The sequence below is a fragment of the Xenopus laevis genome, chromosome 2L, assembly GCF_017654675.1.
Source record: "Xenopus laevis strain J_2021 chromosome 2L, Xenopus_laevis_v10.1, whole genome shotgun sequence".
NCBI classification, from domain to species: Eukaryota; Metazoa; Chordata; class Amphibia; order Anura; family Pipidae; genus Xenopus; species Xenopus laevis.
In genome coordinates, this window is record NC_054373.1 from 34,922,995 (window position 1) to 34,942,786 (window position 19,792).

At 38.9% G+C, this 19,792-nt stretch overlaps 1 protein-coding gene across 1 annotated transcript in view; it reads left to right on the plus strand.

The window, feature by feature from the left end:
* The first annotated feature begins 16 nt into the window (after positions 1-16).
* The window catches only part of smg6.L (SMG6 nonsense mediated mRNA decay factor L homeolog), a 191,930-nt gene continuing 172,154 nt past the window's right edge, over positions 17-19,792 (plus strand). Inside the window, exons 1-8 of the mRNA XM_018246139.2 lie at positions 17-157; positions 10,056-11,769; positions 12,827-13,016; positions 15,834-15,944; positions 16,046-16,152; positions 16,248-16,326; positions 17,516-17,626; positions 18,389-18,538. Of these exons, the coding sequence (XP_018101628.1) occupies positions 73-157; positions 10,056-11,769; positions 12,827-13,016; positions 15,834-15,944; positions 16,046-16,152; positions 16,248-16,326; positions 17,516-17,626; positions 18,389-18,538 (2,547 nt within the window). The 5' untranslated portion in view covers positions 17-72. The remainder of the gene's footprint in view (positions 158-10,055; positions 11,770-12,826; positions 13,017-15,833; positions 15,945-16,045; positions 16,153-16,247; positions 16,327-17,515; positions 17,627-18,388; positions 18,539-19,792) is intronic.

Genomic DNA, 19,792 nt, shown 5'->3' on the forward strand with positions numbered 1-19,792 from the left:
CGCTGATTGGGTCAGTGCGGCTTCCGTCGCCGTGCGCTTCTCTTGTTTTGATTCCTGGCGGTCGCAGGTAAGATGGCGGCTGCGCTGGAGCGAGTGAGGATTTCCGCCTCCGACTTACGGGATATCCTGGCAGCTGGAGAGAGTGTGAGGAGCGGAGGTAAGTGAGAATAAATACGGCTTTTGAGTCAAAGAGATGAATTTTGTGTAAATGTGGAGGTTAGAGAACGCGGTGGAGACACGCCCCCTCACTGTACAACTTCTTCCAGCAAAGTGTCCAGCAGCGAGTCTGGATCTCCGCTACCTGCGTGTATCTAGCGCTGTAACCCCGTAACATAGACTGCATGCAATGTGTATCAATCCCGGGCTGTTTCCAACCCTTCTACTGTTGTCTGTCAATTGACAAGCTGTGTGTCACGTGAGGGAGTGTTAGTGAGAATGTCCCTGTCACACCACGTCCCATGAATACTCTCACACCGGCACATGTCTATATAGCAATCCGTCTGACCAATCATTTGTACCATTTGTTGAGCATGAGAAGAATAACACTGATTCTATAAAAGCATACTTCCTGCTTCCTGTGTAATACAGGATACTGGCACTGTGGTTTTGGGGAACAAAAAAACCTGAGAATGTGCCACACTCACTCGGACTGGGGCACCAGGGGCCCACCATAAATCCTTCCCCCTCTCAGTACTAATATTCTTCATCTCCTCAATCAACCTCTATTCTCCTAGTCTGTTTTCTTTATAATATAATCAATTATTCCACCTATTTAGCCTCTATATTCTCATAGAAATAGGGAATGACCATGAAATAGGCCAAACGTTTAGCAGCATGAGGCCCACTGACACCTGGGTAGTTCAACTGTGGCTCTCGCACACCCTTAGTAAATTATAGTAACGACACCTGGTGCACGAAGGTAGAGGATCGGCCGCCTCACAAACAGTCCAGCACAAAGAATCGAAAGGCACACAGGATAATTGCAAGCAAGCTGCCTTGCGTGTTTATTGCGAAGTGCAACGTTTCGGGCTCACGCCCCTTGAGAAAGGGACGTGACCCCGAAACGTTGCACTTCGCAATAAACACGCAAGGCAGCTTGCTTGCAATTATCCTGTGTGCCTTGGGATTCTTTCTGCTCTGCTGACACCTGGGCCCACCGGAGTTCTCCTGCTATCCCGGGGGGCCAGTCCAACACTGTACTAACTGCTGAACTATAGTAATAAGTGCTCGCTCAGGGCCGGTCCTATCAAATGTGGGGCCCAATTGGGACCATTTTGGCAGGGCCCCCAGACAAAGTGTTGCTGATTACTGACACACCAAGTATATAAGAAAATATGTGCATACAGGACGGCGTAAGAGAGAGAGAGAGAGAGAGAGTAAAAGGAAGAAAAAGGGGCACAAAGGGCAAGAGTTAGAGAGAGAGAGAGAGAAAGGGGAAATAAGGGCAGAAATGGGGGCATGAGAGAGCGAGGAAGGAAATAGCAGAGTGGACTGGACCAATAAGGATTTGGGCAGGTTGGACTGATTCAGGCTGGGGGTGGGCTCAGTCAGGTTGGGGGTGATAGGCTGGGCCTATCAGAATTGGGGGTGGACTGGACCTGTGAAGTTGCCGGGAGGCTGGACCTACGAAGTTGGGGGCGGCTGGGCAGCATTATGTTTTGGGGGAATTCTTGTCCGTGCTCACCCCAATTGGTCCAATAGGCCTAAGGCCGGCCCTGTGCTTATATCCAGAGGTTGCACATGCCATTAGAGGGATATATGTATTTGTTAGGCCAGGGCCCTGAAAGTTCCAACACCTCTGAATCCAGACCTGACTTCATAGATAAAATGATACAATATATATAGTGAATAAAGTATTTTGATAGTTAGAAGAGAACAAGGTGCTCCAGAATAAAATGTAAATGTGGTCTGGGTGCACCAGCCCCAGACCCCCAACTTTAGGGAGCGGTATGGCAGAGAAGAAGAAAAGCAGGGCACTCAATCGGATCCACAGGACCAGAGAAATCCAAATAAAATAATATTTTATTTATACAAAGTTAAATATATAAATCTGCATCTCCATCCACCCTACGAGTTTCACACCCACTCAGGGCCCTTAGTCATGGGCTCCTATATAAAATACCCCCTATAGTAAAATATAAGGATATTATAAGTTACCGAGGAGTTCCAAGATGACTTCTAATACCCTCATACTTTATATATTATAATACACGTGTTTCAGGGACTCATGTGGCAGAAATGACATCACTAAGCTCTGATTATAACCAATGACATCACTAAGCACCTTTTATCATTTACAGGATATTCATGGATCTTGTGTATTATAAAATAATACACTGACTCCCAAGTGTAGAGCAGTTCTGTGACTCCCTTCAACTAGGGTTGCCACCTTTTCTGGAAAAAAAATACCGGCCTTCCTATATATTTATCTTAGTTCCCTATTAATAACATTATGATCAACCATCATTTTTACCGGCCAGGCCAGTAAAATAGCAGCCAGGTGGCAACCCTACCTTCAATCCAGTTTATCCCAGCATTGTGTGACTCTATTAATTAACTACACTGTAGCAAGTGACTGACCTCTCTGACATGACACTGTGACATCACACTCCTCTCCTATAACCCTAATCTAGTTTCAAGGTCTGGAGCTATGGAGCATTTCAGCATTCATGTTTGCCATTGTGTGTGTCCTCACACAGAACGTAGAGGAGCATACTTGAATGCTCATAGTGGTTGTAGCACTTAATAACACTATGGTCCAAGTATTTAGAAATTTTGTTGCCCTGGTGTTTTACAACTATGGTTGCCACCTGGTCAGTATTTTACTGACCGGTTCTCTGTGCCTGGCCAGCAAAAATTGTAAAATCCAATACTATAGCAGCTGTAGCCAAGTTGGGTTTGGAAGCTTTATTGATGGCTGAAACAAAGTAACAAAGTAAGCTCCTGAAGTCAATGTGGACTGCACTGCATCATTATTGGATAATAACCTTGTGGCTTTTCAGAGTTTCACTTTTTTCAGAGTTTTTTTTTTAAATAAGGTGAGAGAGAAATTCTATATAAAGCATGAAATTAGGTGATAACTGTATTACTTTAAGCCTATTATATATATATATATATATATATATATATATATATATATATATATATATTACTTTAAGACTATTACCTATATTGGACATGAACAAACTTGCAGCTGTGAATGTGTTATACTTTATTGCATCTTTTTTACTTGTCATGTTGAAAAACAATAAAAAATTCAAATAACAAAAAAAAAAAAAAGACTATTACCTATATATATATATTTTTATATATATATATATATATATATATATATATACATATACATACATACAGATTGCTAGTAAAAACTACCTTTTGATTGGTTGCTGTGGGTAACTGCATCTGGGAAGACTTGTTGCTTTTTATTACATAATCCCCATTATGCTGTAAAGTGATGTACACCTTTGAATTGACTTTTAGTATGATGTAGAGAGTGACGTACTGAGACAATTTGCAATTGTTTTTAATATTTTATTATTTTTGGCTTTCGAGTTATTTAACTTTTTATTCAACAGCTCTACAGTCTACTATTTCAGCAATCCGGTTGCTAGGGTCCAAAATAAGTTTGCAACCTTGCACTGATTTGAATAGGAGAGGGGCTGAATAGAAAGATGAGTAATAAAAAGTAGTAATAACCTTACATTGTAGCCTTACAGAGCATTTGTTTTTTTAGATTGGGTCAGTGATCCCCCATTTAAAAACTAAAAAGGTTTTGAAGAAGAAAGCAAATAATTCAAAAACTGTAAAGAATAAAAACAAAGACCAATTGAAAAGTTGCTTAGAATTAGCCATCCTGTAACATACTAAAACTTAACCTCCCCTTTAATATTATATTTCTTATCAATTGTCGTACTTTTCTGTACTTTTCAGCTCTCAATATAAAACCTGACCGTTTTGTAAATCTACAAAATCTGTAAAAAGCTGCTATTGTATTAAAATGAAAGGGGTTGTTAAAATTTAGTTTGCATGTTAGTTTTTTTTTTCTTCTGTGACTGCTGAATAATGCCCCCCCCCCAAAACCTAAAAACTTAGGACTGGTACATTGTCACTATAGCCATATTTTCTTCTTGCATTTCATAGATGTTGAACGGAACTTTCTGTGCTTCATTGTCGTCTAAGGGTTTTTATAGAGGGCTAGCTCTTGCGTTAGGCACACAAGTTTCATATCTGCAACTGTGCCAGGTAGAATCTACCCTGTTTCCAATCCACGTTTGTACCAAGACACACCTACTAACTGTTACAAACTATGATATCCAACCTGACCTATACCTGCATTTAAAGGGGTGGTTCACCTTTACATTAACTTTTAATATGTGACAATAGCTAATTCTAAGCAACTTTTCAATTGGTCTTCATTATTTCATTATTTGTTTTGTATAATATTTGTCATGATTTGTCTTTTTCTTCTGACTTGCAAATGGGGGTCACTGACCCCATCTAAAAATCAAATGCTCTGTAAGGGCTGGGACACACTGGGCGATTTGGGGAGATTTAGTCGCCTGGCGACTAATCGCAGCGACTTTTCTCCCCGAATGCCTCCCCTCACTCTGCGCCTGGATAAAATGAAAAGTCACCGGCGCTAATCACACGCGGCGATTCGTTTTCCGAAGTTGCCTCACGAGGAAACTTCGGGCGACTTCGGAAAACGAATCGCCGCGTGTGATTAGCGCAGGCGATTTTTAATTTTAGCCAGGCGCAGAGCGAGGGGAGGCATTCGGGGAAGATTGGTCGTGGAAAGTTGCGGCGATTAGTCGCCAGGCGACTAAATCTCCCCAAATCGCCCAGTGTGTCCCAGCCCTAAGGCTACACATTTATTGTTACTGCTACTTTTAATTACTCCTCTTTCTATTAAGGTCCTCTCCTATTGAAATTCCAGTCTTTTATTCTTTAGTCTTTTAATTCTAAATTATCCCTAGCAACCTGATTGCTGAAATTGCAATCTGGAGAGCTGCCAAATAAAAAACAAATTGTCTCATAATATCACTCTCTACATCATACAAAAAGTTGACTCAAAGGTGAACAACCCCTTTAACAAACTACTATCCACCCAGTACCAGCATAATTTGTGGGTACCAGACCCATGTGATGGTAATCTCTTATCATAAAAGTCTTGAGCTCAGTTTGTATCTGCAGTCTGCCTGGAATTTGGCTTTTTAGTCAACACTGATCAAAAAATTTGAGTTTAAATAAAAAAATCCTTGAAAAATGAATTTTTTTTTTTAAATCCGAAAATTCAAGTTTTGACTAAAAAATACCCTTGCGTAAAATTCAACTCGACCTTAATGATAACCCCCTTAATGTAGGTAATCGTGGATATTAACATTACTAATAATTGGTTTGAGGTTATCAAATAAACTCTGTCTTTGAGGACTTCTGTAATGCTTGAGCTCCACCTACTGAAGAAAACTGGTAATAGTTACAAGTATTTTGACAATAGTGTGACAATGCATTATGAGGTTAAAGCACTATTTAATATCTATCGATAACGCTGGGTGCAGTTCTGTGCACCACCCCAGCAGGACCTAATTTTGAAGGGGTTGTTTACCTTTAAATTAACTTTTAGTAGGGAGTGATATTCTGAGACAATTTGCAATTGGTTTTCATTTTTTAAAATGTGTTTTTTGACTTATTTAGCTTCTTATTAATAAGCTCTCCAGTCTGCAATTTCAGCAATCTGGTTGCTACGGTCCAAATTACCCTAACAACCATGCACTGATTTGAATAAGAGATTGGAATATGACTAGGAAATGGCCTGAATAGAAAGAGGAAGAATAAAAAGTAGCAATAACAATATATTTGTAGCCTTATAAAGCATTTTGTTTTTTTAGATCGGGTCAGTGAACCCCGTTTGAAAGCTGGAACGAGGCAGAAGAAAAAGGCAAATAACTCAAAAACTATAAAAAATAAATAATGAAGACCAATTGAAAAGTTACTTCAAAGTTATTTTAGAACATACTAAAAGTTAACTTAAAGGTGAACCACCCCTTTAACAGTGTGTTCATTCTGGCTGTTTATGGGTGGCACCTATCTGAGTGAGTTTCTTCATGTAAATGTTTTTATTGAGTTTTAAAACCAAAACAAGTAGGAATTTAACAAAAATGCAAAGTTGTAAGATGAGGCATCTCCAAACTGGTTATGGAGACTCGAGATATAGAACAGGAATACAATAATGATAACAATTGGAGTGTCTTATTTACATTTTACCAGAGTGAAAGTAAAAATAAAAGTAAAGTAACAAAAACAAGTTCTAAATCTAACAACCTGACAACACTCAGTGAATATTAAGCACCAGTGATACAATAATTCTGTAAGGAATGTCAAGAAAATGGACAAATAGGTTTTAGCCACTACAGGAAAGACTCCGAGTGAGTTTCTCACATAGGTTGCACCTATTTTAGTGAGTTCTTTGCTTCAAATGTTATTAGATTAAATATACAGCATGGGGTTATACAGATTTAAAGAGATGAAGAGGATGCACCAGATAAGTACTAAGGTATCAAACAGTTTTTGCTGTTTCTAATTTGGGATTTTCTGCTATGCACATTACATACAGTTTAAACAGATGTAAAGCAAGGGTGTCCAACCTGCGGCCCGAGGGTTATTAACCACATTAGTCTGTCGTCTTGTTAGGAACAGGCTTACTATGCCAGGTTGTAACAATGTGGTGACCTATGGAGTAGGGAGGATGGGGGACTTTGCCCATTGCGCAGTTAGTAATATGTCTGTTTAATATCCAGGTGTCCCATATTCCAATGTATAGCTCCATCTGGTTATCCAACTGGTATTGTAGTTCTTTTCTGTGTTTTTTCTTTAATTTTACAAATCAAAAGTGTTTGTGTATTTCATGTGTGGCCCCAGACAATTTTTCGTTTTCCAATGTGGCCCAGAGAAGCCAAAAGGTTGGACACCCCTGATCTACATCATCTCAAAGCTATTGAGGACTTATAAATAGGCCTTCCACAATATAAAAGATGGGAGAACTACAAGGAACAACAGCAGAAATTGTGAGTTTCCTCCAAAAAGTAGGTAAAAATTCAAATACATTCAGTAGGACAATACAGGTGGAGGCCTCACAACAATTTCTGCTGTTGCTCCACATACATGCACCCATAGACTGGGGTTTACTGTGAGTATTTTCTCTCCCCTTCATTATTTTTGTTGTTGGACTTATTATACGTTGGTAGTGCTAACATTGGCTTTTTGCACCATTCCGCTTTAATTGTGAAGAACTACAAGGAAGACCTAAAACACTGAAGGCTGAAACTCCTAGTAAATAAGTAGGAAGACGATGTTATAGAGGCAGGTGCTGCACAATTGCCCAGCACCTCGCTCACCCGGAATAAGAATTTACCACTTAGATGTTGAGAGACAATACTGACTTTGATTTCTTTGAAGCAAAGCAATATTGTACGGAAGGGGAGACTGTCCCATGCATATTATATAAATCAATAAGGATTGCTGTTCAGTGTCTATCCATACAAACAAGTGTCCCAAATGGTTTCATGTTTTCTTGTTTGAGATTTAGGGATGCATCAAATCCAGAATTTGGATTTGACTGAATCCTAACATTTTTTTGCAGGGTTTGGCTGAATCCCAACTGTTTAGCTAAACTGGATCTGAACCCTATAAAGGGGTTGTTCACCTTCAGACAACTGTTTTCAGATAGTTAACCAGAAATAAGACTTTTTCCAATAACTTTTTATCTTCTATGTGAGAGAGTTTTTCTAATATTGAAGTATAAAGTTCTAAAGCAGCTCTTGGAGGGCGGGTCACGATCCTGTAAACTGTTCTAAATTGATACATTTAGTTGATACATTTCTTATCTTTGTCCCTGCTGAGCAGAATCCCTGAGTTTCATTACAGGCAGCTGTTAGAATTGATACAATAGTTGCTAATACTTCAGAGATGCTGCTGAGAAATGTATCAACTCAATGTTGCAAAATTGTAACCATTTATAGTCTGCGCCTGAATTACTGAGCTGCCAGACTGAAACACCAGGTACATTCATTTAAACTTAGATTTTGATAAAACTATAAAAAATAAATAATGGAAAGTATTCGAAAAAAGTATTTCTGGGGAACAATGTGAAAACAATTTAACTGAAAAAAAGTGTTTGGAAGGCCAAAGGCTGTCGTGATAATAAACTCTATAGTTAGTATAGATATGGGTATATAGAATTTATGTGAAGGTATGGAGGGGTGTGTGTATGGATGCTGGGTTTTCATTTGGAGGGGTTGAACTTGATGGACTTTGTCTTTTCAAACAGATTTAACTATGTAACTTTAAAAGTCTGGACAACTGAACGTGACCATTTCTTGTTTACAATTTTTTTTCCTCAAATTTGAATATATAAATTGCCGTTTGTTTCCCCTTTAGTTCCCCTTTAGTTCACATTTGCTCTTGCATGTCAACATGGAAACCAGTGCATTCTTTGCATGGATTAATATTCAGCTCTGTATCATAAGCTTCTGTGACCGAGGTAACCTCAAATGTTGTGACGATTAGACCCCTAAGCTTAGCATCCCGACATCCCTAGAGCATGTGCAGTGCCGCTGACACTCAGAATATGGCTTAACAAGATTCTAGATGGGGACTTTCTGTGACCGCTTTAAATACATGGATCATCGCTGATATAGGGTTGCAGAACTTCTGCACTCATCCAAGCACAGTCATTATACATTTAATATAAGTCATTTTCAATATGTTGTCAAAACAAACATACCCCTTCATGGGACACACGCATTTCCGTACTATCCTGAATTTTCTGAAGACATTTGATAACAATGTCTTGCAGACGTGTCTATGTAACACAATGTTTCCTACAGGGAAAAGCTGCTAGAGTTAAAGTACACTGGTTAAATGACAGGTCATTAAGCAATTCAGGAAACACTTTGCTTTCTCGACAGGCCAGGACAATGGCTGTGTGACAGATTGCAAATGGCTGTTTATACTTGGGGATAGAGATCGGAGTAAATCTCTCTGGAATGCCTATGTATCGAAAATGTAGTGTTTATTCTAGGAGACCAACATCATCTTCATTGTGTAGTTTGTGTGTTCAATATATATAACCCATATTATGTGCTTTTAGAGCATTTTTAAGTTACAGCATTACAGTATCAGGGGAGGCATAAATAACACTCCTTTGCATGCCATAGTATGGTATAGGATAGTTTTTTGGGTTTTTTTTTGGGCACACATAATGCTTCTTGGGAAATGTGCCTGTCGTGTTTTCCCCCCACTTTGAATTTTACCCAGAGGCTGCTTATAACATATAACAGATAAGCCCTGTCCAATACAATGGTGTTTTATATGTTATTTGCTATGTGACCTGTGCCTTTTCTTCTTTTTTTCCAGCAGTTTGAATGGCTGCCGCCATGGCTACACTGCAGCTTGTTTATATAAACTATAGTTGTATTTATGAAGCAACAGCTTTTACCAGTGCAGAGCAACAGAACATTATATTTTAATTGCTTTGATACACTTTCAGGTTTTTGGTGTTTCTGTTCCTTTTAAAATCAGAGGAGTCTGAGTCAGAGATACCATAAACTGAAGAGTCTTAGTCAATGTATTTATGTACTGACTCCAAAGCCTTGACTAATTTTATCTGCTCTTCAGCTAAGACTCAAATTCCCACAATATTTTGTATGCGTCGCCCGGATTTGAAGATTCTGCACCCCTTGCTTTAACTGTCCCTTCAACTTGATATTTTTCAGTTAAAAGTAACACATTTTTATAGCATTATATTAATTAGGTTACAGGTATTCAAATAGTTTTATTTTCACCTGTGTATTCCTGAGGCTTGCAGGGTCCTGTATGGTACCTTGTACTGCTTATTATTTATTTGACTTTATGTAGCAAATACAATTTTCCCAAGCACAGAAATGTGTGTGTGTGTCTGTGTATTTTATGTTTTTTGTTGCTTTGTTGCATCATTATTACAGCAAGAATATCCCTGTCTGACAAACTAAATTTTTGGTTTGCTTAAACTTTTACAGACAACATGAAAGAAATTAAGGAGCCGAGAGTGAGAAAAGGGTACAGACGTCCAGACATTGAGATCTACAAACCAGGGCTATCCAGGCTGAGAATTAAGCCTAAGATAGATACAGCTGGGGAGGATGGTAACCATTTGGAAGAATATAGAGGTGAAGATTGTACAGAGAATCTGCCCTCAATGGTGAATGGTGGGAGTGTTGCATCTCTAATTGAGGATCATAGAAAAGATGCTGGGGATCTTGAACAGAATGGCCTTTCATGTGGGCTCTCAGAAGATCAAGATCGAAAAGTCACAAGAAGAACCAAGAAACCAGACCAACAAATATACCAGGCTGGAAGACGTGGGCAGCTTCCTGTGAAAGAAACAGTGAGTGAAACAACCAAAGAAGACTTCATAAGAAAAACAGAAAAACTAAAAATTGTTGATGAGGAAGAACATGAGAAGTATACGACAAAAGACTCAAAGCCAGCAAACCATGCCTTATCTCAGGAAGAAGGGAACTCGAACAACAAGGGTGAGAAATGGAAGAAGGCTGAAAGGGAGCGAACTAATAAGACAGTCGAGGACTTGTCCAAGGCAAAAACTGATGAAGATGAGAGGAAGATTGGCTCCACCAAAAGATATTCCCATTCTGATAAACGCCGAACTCGCACCCGAAATTGTAGCACAAGCTCTGCTGGTAGTAACAATAGCAGTGAAGATGCTCTTTTGACAAATGTAAATAAGGTGCGTCAAGAGAGAACAAAACCAGTTGGAGATCGGAGGGAAAAAGGACGCTTAAAGAAACAGGTATCTCTTTCTTCAACGGACTCCTTCGAAGAAGATGTTAGTGAGTACTTTGAAAGTCCTCTGTCAAACCGGTACCGGGAAAAAAAGAAGCAGCTTCCAGGAGACAAGGGCCTGGTATCCAAAGGCAGTAGTGATAGGAGATCAGTCAGCAGGGATAACACAGAAAAGAGTACACATGTAGAATCTGCACTACGAGCTAGCAGAAATGAAGAAAATAACAGGAGAAGAGATGGTAGGGCTGCCCGTCCCCATAATTCTGATTTAGGAAAGGAACAAGTTAGGGAGAAGTCGGCAGAACCAACAAGCAAAGGAAGGGGCATCCTTATCCTACCAGCCAATACTGACTTGTCATCTGCTGTAGAAGCAAACCACAATAACACAAAGCCTCTCTTCATTCCCAATGGCAACAAAGGGCTTCGTGCCAGAGGGCGCGGAGGTGGAAATCGACGATTATGGGACCCAAATAACCCTGATCAAAAACCTGCTCTTAAGCATCAGAGCCCTCAGCTACACTTTCTGGACACTGATGACGAAACTTCTCCTTCCTCCCAGGGTGAAGCTTACCAGTCTCTTAACCAGCCATCGTATTACAAGTTTCAAAACTCTGATAACCCCTACTATTACCCACGCTCACCATTTCCCTACGGTGGTTTCTCAATGCCATATTCTGTGGGTACTAGAAATGGCATGTACCCAGGTGCTTATTATTCTGGATATCCACCCCAGCCTGGGCACTTTGCTTCTGGGCCATATTCTGGTAGCCCCTTAACACCAGAAGAGATGGAGCGGCAGGTGAGGACTCTGCAGCAGCAGGAACTTAATCATATGCTTAGGATGGCAGATAACCAGGAGCTTCAGCTCAGCAACCTTCTGTCTCGTGATGGATTCAGCACAGAGGGGTTAAATAAAATGGCGTTACTAAGGTAAATATTCATTTCTATAATGTATTTTAAATGTGCCGACACAGAATGCCTTACAGGATAGTTTCTACTGTATGGGTTTAATAGTTCAAAAATTATTTATCATACTTCTCCATCTCCTCTTGAGTCACTTTCCATAAATAAAATAACACTGGATTATTTCTTTCTTTAAAGAAATCTGGTTTTTACACCTTCAGTGGCCAGAAATGAGCAATAGTAGGCTCATCCAAAACTTATAAATGGAGCCCATCTCAGATGTTATTACTTTTGTTTTATTAATAAATTTAGAAAGCCAACTGCAACCTCTTTTGGAATTTATAAATGGTGTGTAAAATACTCCTTTAATTAATGTTGCAAAGAATTTTTCTAATAATTTTTCTGAGCAACATCTCTTTAATAGAACAAACTAAAGCTTACACCCATTGCAACTGTTCTTTGGTAGTACAGGTATCTGATTCGTTCTCCGGAAACCAGTGATCCAGAAAGCTCAGAATTAAGGAAAGGCTGTCTCCCATAGACTCCATTTTATCCAAATAATCGATTTTTTTAAAAATGATTTCATTTTTTTTCTGTAATAATAAAATAGTAACTTGTACTTGGTCCTAAGATATAAGAACTAAGGTATAATTAATCCTTATTGAAAGCAGAACCAGTCTGTTGGGTTTATTTAATGTTTACATGATTTTCTAGAAGATTTAACATGTGAAGATACAAATTACGGAAAGATCCATTATCCGGAAAACCCTAGGTTCCGAGAGGTCTGGATAACAGGTCCTATACTTGTACAGATATGGAACCTATTATCCAGAATGCTCGGGACAATTAGGATCTCTGTGAAATCAGCGGCGGTAAAAACCAACATATTGCGAAGTTGCTTGAACTTTCCTCTCGAGGCAAGTTCTGGCGACTTTCGGAATTACAAAGCAATGCGTTGGTTTTACCACCGGCGATTTCAGTTATTGCATTTTATTGCGGGGGAGTAGTTAGAAATGCTCTTAAAACTTAGATATACCTTTAACAGCATATTTTCTTTTTGCTTTTTACACAAACACTTCTGCAGGTCAGAGCTGTTTCAGGTGTATGAATGCTGCCTCCTGTCAAACATAGAACTCTCTGACCAGCATAATGTGGATCAGTTGCTCTGGAAGAATGTCTTCTACCAAGTCATTGAAAAGTTCAGGCACTTCTTAAAGGAGCCATCCTCTGACAGTGAAGAAATCCGCCGGAAACTGCTTCAAGTTTTGGATGAAGTGAGTATGTGAGAATATGTTGCCCACATTGTGACTGGACTATCCTCTACTCCATATCTGTGCTGCACATTGACATGACTGGAAACCATTCGTTTGCACACAAAATAACATGCTCTATTAAGGCAGGTGATGTTAGGGCAAGCTTTTTTAAGTAGACTATGCAAAATGTTTTCAATATAGTTATTTAGCCAAAAATGTAATGTATAAAGCCTGGAGTGACTGGATGTGTAACAGAATAGCCAGAACACTACTTCCTGCTTTGCAGCTCTCTTGGTTTCCACTGATTGGTTACCAGGCAGTAACCAATCAGTGACTTGAGGGAGCATATGGGTCATAACTGTTGCTTTTGAATCTGCACTGAATGCCGAGGATCAATTGTAAACTCCCTGAACAGTTATGTCCCATGTGGTTCCCCTTAAAGTAGAATTCAACCTGTGGGGAAAAAAAAACAGTACCCCCCGCCCTAGGTAGACCCCACTCCCTCATTCCCCAGGCTAGCTACCCCAGGGGAAATGCCCCATACTCCATACTTACCCATCGCCGCAGATTCTTCCAGCGGAGTTGGCACACAGAAATACCGAGCTCTCAGTCAGCTTACAGAGGACGCAGAAGATGGATCCGTGCAACTTTGCTGGAAGAATCTGTGGCAAGGTGTGAGTATGGGACATTTCCCGGGGGGGGGGGTAGTTAGCCTGGGGGGAGGAGGGAGGGTGGTCTACCTGGGGTGGGGGGGTACAGATTTTTTTTCCCCACGGTTGAATTCTCCTTTAAAGTCGCAGACTAACTCAGAGTTAGAGAGTTGATAAGCAGGAAGTAGTGTTCTGTTATGTTAGACCTCCAGTCACTCCAGCCTTTATACATTACATTTTTGTCTAACTTAACTATATTAGAAATATTTTTTATTTTGCACAGCCTATCTATTTACACAGTTTTTATTTCTACACTGAACTGTTCTTTTAAAGTGATAGTGACAATAAAAAACTACTTTTTAAAATTTGAACATTAAAACTTACCTATAGGTTCCTAAACATGACTGTTTTGCCAACCTGACTGTCCCATCTCAGCCTGTCAGTAAAAGTTTCTAATGCGAACGGACTCCTACTGCACAAATATGGCAGCCCCCTCATAGACGAACACGGGGAGTCAGATAGGGAATGTAAAAGCATTCGGCAAATACTTTATGGCATAATTATAAGTAACATGCATAGCCAATATTATGATAGATGTATAAAAGGTATTATTTCTGTTGTCCGTATCTCTTTAAGGTGGGAACAGATCCAGGTGACAACCCAGCTCTCACTTGCCGTTAGTTTATAATCCATGCCTCCTTTGTTTAATAGAGTCCCAGTATTACAGCCTTACCATAGCACGTAAATCCCGAAATATGTATTAATTCTACTTTTGTCTGAGCACCATGAGAATTTGGAGAATTTGTTCTGATAACCATAATCCACAAAAACATAGGATGAAATGTCTTAGTGTAGCAAGAATCCCTCCTCCATGCACAACACGGGTGCTGCACAGTTTACACCACCATTTTTTTTATTCCTTTACCATAGGCATAAGATAGGAATCATCAAAAAAATGTAATTATAGAGGCTTGAGGCAGTATTTTTTTGTCTCTGGAGATGTTTTACAGTGTATTCTCTACCATTATGTTATTGTTGTCATATTTCTACTTAAAGCAGATCTATTGTGAAAATGAAAATTGAATATGTTTCATCACATATCTCGCAGCATCCATTTCTCTTCATTCTTCCTTCATTTAAGAGGTGGGTGCCAGATGAATGATCCAATATATCTTATAGGGGCTCCTTTTGCCTAGAAGATGTATTAGAGCTCACTCTATTAAAATCACCAGACGCCATGTCTCTCTACATGCAGAATTTGTACAAAAGGCAGTTATTTTGTTAGATTTTGTTTGTACTGGAATCAGTTATTTGAATGAGCTCTAATTCACCTACTAGGAAAGGAACCCCCCCATGAGATTTATTGGATCTAATTGTCACACCCAACTGCTGCATGAAGACAAAATGAAGAGAAACAGATAATGAGGGAGGGATAGTGACGATAAACTTGATTATTTCAGAAACCATGCAGAATTTGTAATTGATTGTATTTAGAAAGTTTATTTCAGTATGATGAAGCTTGAATTAAGTTTCATTTTCACAAGAGTTCCCCTTTTAAAGGGGCAGTATTCCCCCATGTTCAACATAAGTTTAGTAAATGGGGCTTGGGCTGTACATTTTGCCTATAGTTTCAATCACAAAAAAATTCAAGTTTACAATGGAAGATTAAAGCTACTCCATGTTTGGAATTAAATAAAGAGTTTAATGGACTCCTGTTTATAAACCAAACATGGAGTAGTTTCAGTTTTCCTTTCTGCCCTGTTTATCTAAAGAAATAACAAAAACATAGATTTTTCATGATTAAAATAGGCAAAAAGTATGTTTTGCAAAATCCCTGTTCGTTGAACAAGGGGGTCAACTGCCCCTTTACATGTTCCATTTGGCTGTAGTTTTGTATGAGGTCATTACATCATACTGCATTTCCCTCTCAACTTAAATAAAATTTGTGTTCAAGAAAAAAATGCTTACTTTTTTTTTTACCAATTAATATAATAGAAAAAATTAACTGTGTCAGCAATGATTTATCTGTCAGGTTAGGTGTTTAAAGTTGCCAGGTTAATCTTTAGGCTATATTTCATATATTTATGTGATTTGTGAATGCAGATTGCTGTTAAGGATCCAGATGTTTCAAATGAGCATGTCCTCTATACAGACATTGTGTTAATTTCGTTTGTCGCTGCTCTTCTAGGGCACAGCATTCTTTGACAGCCTCCTGCAGAAGCTGCAGATGACATACCAATTTAAATTAGAGGAATATATGGATGGCATGGCAATCCGCAGTAAGCCTCTGCGTAAAATGGTAAGCACTGAATTATTTTTGCTCTTAACAATATGCTAGCACAGCACATCTGCTTGTTTAGATCATCCTCTCTCTACTGATGTTTTGTGTAATCCCTATAGGTTAAATTTGCCTTGATTAGTGCACAGCGCTGTATGATCTGTCAGGGTGACATAGCCCGTTACAGAGAGCAGGCAGCAGATACCAGCAACTATGGGAAAGCTCGCAGGTAACAGGTTTAATTTCTCTACATGCGTCTCAATATAAATGTTGTAGGGTTCTATACAGTTACTTGTCCTAACTTAGCTATTTTGCCTTTTCCAGCTGGTACCTGAAAGCTCAGCAGATTGCTCCCAAGAACGGTCGACCATACAACCAGCTGGCTCTCTTGGCTATCTATACTGTAAGGCTTGATAAATCACTCTCTTCTCTCCTTTGAAGCTGGAAATGTTTCACTTGAAGCCAATGCAGAGTGCTGTTTTTGTTTTGTTTTTTAGTTTAACAGCAGCAATATGGCTGCAGTTGAGACATAGGAGCAGATTTATTAAGGGTTGATTAAGGGTTGAATTGAAAGTTCAAATTCGAATTTCCAATTTTTTTTATGGTCTAAACTGTCAAATTCGACTAGTAAATTATCCAAACTCGATTAGAATTTTTAAAACAAATCAAATTAAATTTTCGACATTTATCAAACTCTCAGAATTTGAATTAGACTGTTCGCCACCTAAAACCTGCGAAATTCATTTATAAGTAGGGATTCAGCCAATATTTTGTTTGAATTCTATTCAAGTTTTCGTGTCGATAAAATTAGTCCTAGTTTAAGATATTTGATTTTTTTTTTTAAAATATACCCCCCAATCGAATTTCGAGGAAATCAACTATTAGAGTTTTAAAAAACTCACATGAATTTGAAATTCAACCCTTGATAAATGTGCCTCAGTTTGTTTCCATTCTTGATAAAAATGTATTCTTCCTTTTGCATTTTGTTGCAGTGAAGTTCTGTTGTAGGGGGTTTAGCATTCAGACTTTGAAATTATAGATCACATTTTAAAGGAGACACACTATAATTTCCTTAATGTTATGATTTTAAAGGGTTTTTTTTAAAAAAATCTTTTCCAGGCATGCTAGGGTTGTTAAGCCCATAGTAACCAATTTGCATAGCTGACCCTACAGCAGACCTCACACTCCTATTTCTGTTTGTTCATCTGTGCCAGACATCGGCTTTTGGTTTTACCCACAAACTGACATAGAATGAGTTCAGTAGCACGTCATATCTTTCTTTTGAGCAGAGTCATCCATTCCAAATAATAGAATAGTTCCATTTTCTGTATTGCCCCTCTTAAATTTAAGCAATCTGATGCAACTATTTAAAATTTGAGCCTATATTACTTTGTCTGTCCAAGGATAGGCAAGCACTCACAGGTCTTATGCAGTGTAGAGGTGATATTTGTTCACCAAAAACTGCTAACGTTTCAGCTAGCAGTCTAGCCTTTCTCAAAGTTTGTACTAGTCTCAAGAGCTTATTTGTTAGGATAGACTCGGATATAATTCATAACAAAAGTCTCACATTTATGTTGTTGGTCTTGATGCAGAGGCGGAAACTGGATGCAGTTTATTACTATATGCGCAGTCTGGCTGCCAGCAATCCCATACTGACTGCTAAAGAAAGTCTCATGAGCTTATTTGAAGAGACCAAGAGGAAGGTAAGATGCAGCCCTTTGTATTCTAAAGGAACATAGGGCTAAGTGAAAGGATCAGTATTCGTACTTAAAGGGATACTGTCATGTAACAAATCAGTTAATAGTGCTTCTCCAGCAGAATGCTGCACTGAAATCCATTTCTCAAAACAGCAAACAGATTTTTTTTTATATTTAATTTTGAAATCTGACATGGGGCTAGACATATTGTCAGTTTCCAGCTGCCCCCAGTCATGTGACTTGTGCTCTGATAAACTTCAGTCACTTTACGTTTTATCTTTTGCCACTGTTTTTTGCAGCATCCATTTCTGCGTGATTTATTTGCATTTAGGCTTGTTGAATATTCTTGTTGGGGCAAAGCCCGTTATCCCTAGTAGTAAAGCATAAAGACATAAAGAGCAGAATCTCAGTGAATTTGCATGCTGGGAGAATATTTCCCATAGTACCTAGCATGGTAGCTCTCAGTTTTTTAAAAAAATGGTCTTTAATTATGCAAAGATGGAATTACCTTATTCACTGCATACCTTAGGGCTTAGGTGCTGCATATGTAGTCTAAAAATGGGTACCGAGTTTAGCAACAATTGCACTGTAATTTCGAGAAAGAATGTTACATCGTTGGTAAAAACATGGCAAATTTTATTATCTGAACTCTCTAATCTCTTCTTATTTCTTTAAATTTAGGAGCAATATGCATCCAATATAACAGTATTCAGACTGTTAACATATACTGAGATTTCATTAGGACTCTTTCTTGATTTTTTTCTGCAGGCCGACCAGCTGGAACAAAAGCAGCAAAAAGAAAGAGGAGCCAGTCACACGAATGATGATGCCACACGTTCAGAGATCTGGATTCACCCCATACGTGGAGGCAGGGAGTCTGGGGAACGTGATGCACTTGACACTTTAAGCCCGAGTGATGTAAGTCTTAACCACCGGACATGGGATATTTTCATTACAAAAGGAACACTGCAGAGCTTTCTTGTTGATGCAGATTTTATTTTTATCTGAGCAAACATTAAAGGAATTGTTCAGTGTAAAAATAAGAATTGGGTAAATAGCCTGTGTAAAATAAAAAAAAAAATGCTTCTATTATAGTTAGTTAGCCAAAAATGTAATGTATAAAGGCTGGAGTGACTGGATGTGTAACATAATAGCCAGAACACTACTTCCTGCTTTGCAGCTCTCTTGGTTTCCACTGATTGGTTACCAGGCAGTAACCAATCAGTGAGGGGGGGGCACATGGGTCATAACTGTTACTTTTCTGAGCTGCATGCTAAGGATCAATTGCAAACTTACTGAACAGTTATGTCCCATGTGGCCCCCCTTCAAGTCACTGACTAACTCAGAGTTAGAGAGCTGAAAAGCAGGAAGTTGTGTTCTGTTATATTGGACATCCACTTATATTAGAAACATTTTTTATTTTGTCTATTTACCCAGTTTTTATTTTTACACTGAACAATTCTTGTTCTAACCACTGGATGCAGCATTTTTATCAAAATAAAGAGGCCCACATAGCACATAAACCCCTAACATACCCATCACAGTTGCCCATTTCTTCAAAAACTTTTAATAAATGCCATTTTCTATGCTGAAATCCAGCTGGTTAACAGTTCTTCTTTTTCTGCATCATTTGAAATCCTGGCAGGGAAAGAGGGACTAGACACTGATGTTACAAATTGTAACAATTTCTCCACAGCTTACAAACAGCATGCAGGAACTACATAACCCACAATGCATTGCAGTGCAATGCATTGTGATGTTCCTTATTGAAATCACGTGTGCAGGGAATTGTGGGGTTTGGAGGATGCAGGCTGAGTACAGATGGCTGTTGATACAAAGTAACAGTAGTCAGCCAGCTCAGCAAAGTAGTCAGACAGGTCAGCAGGAGAGCAGGGGGCTAGGCTTAGGGAACTGTCAGAAACCATTAAAAAATAATGAAAAGCCTGCATATTTTTTAATTGATGTATATTGCAAAGTTGCTTGAAATTATGTTTACTTCTCGAAAAGCTTAAGTTATGTTTTTGTGGAGTTCCCCTTCAATGAACTTGTTCTAACCATTGGATGCAGCACTGTTCTGTCCTAGGATTTTTAGCCAGGCCACTATCTGCAAACCGTTTTTGCCATCTAGATACTCAGATACTCCGACAGATATGAATGATGTGTTATCGCTTT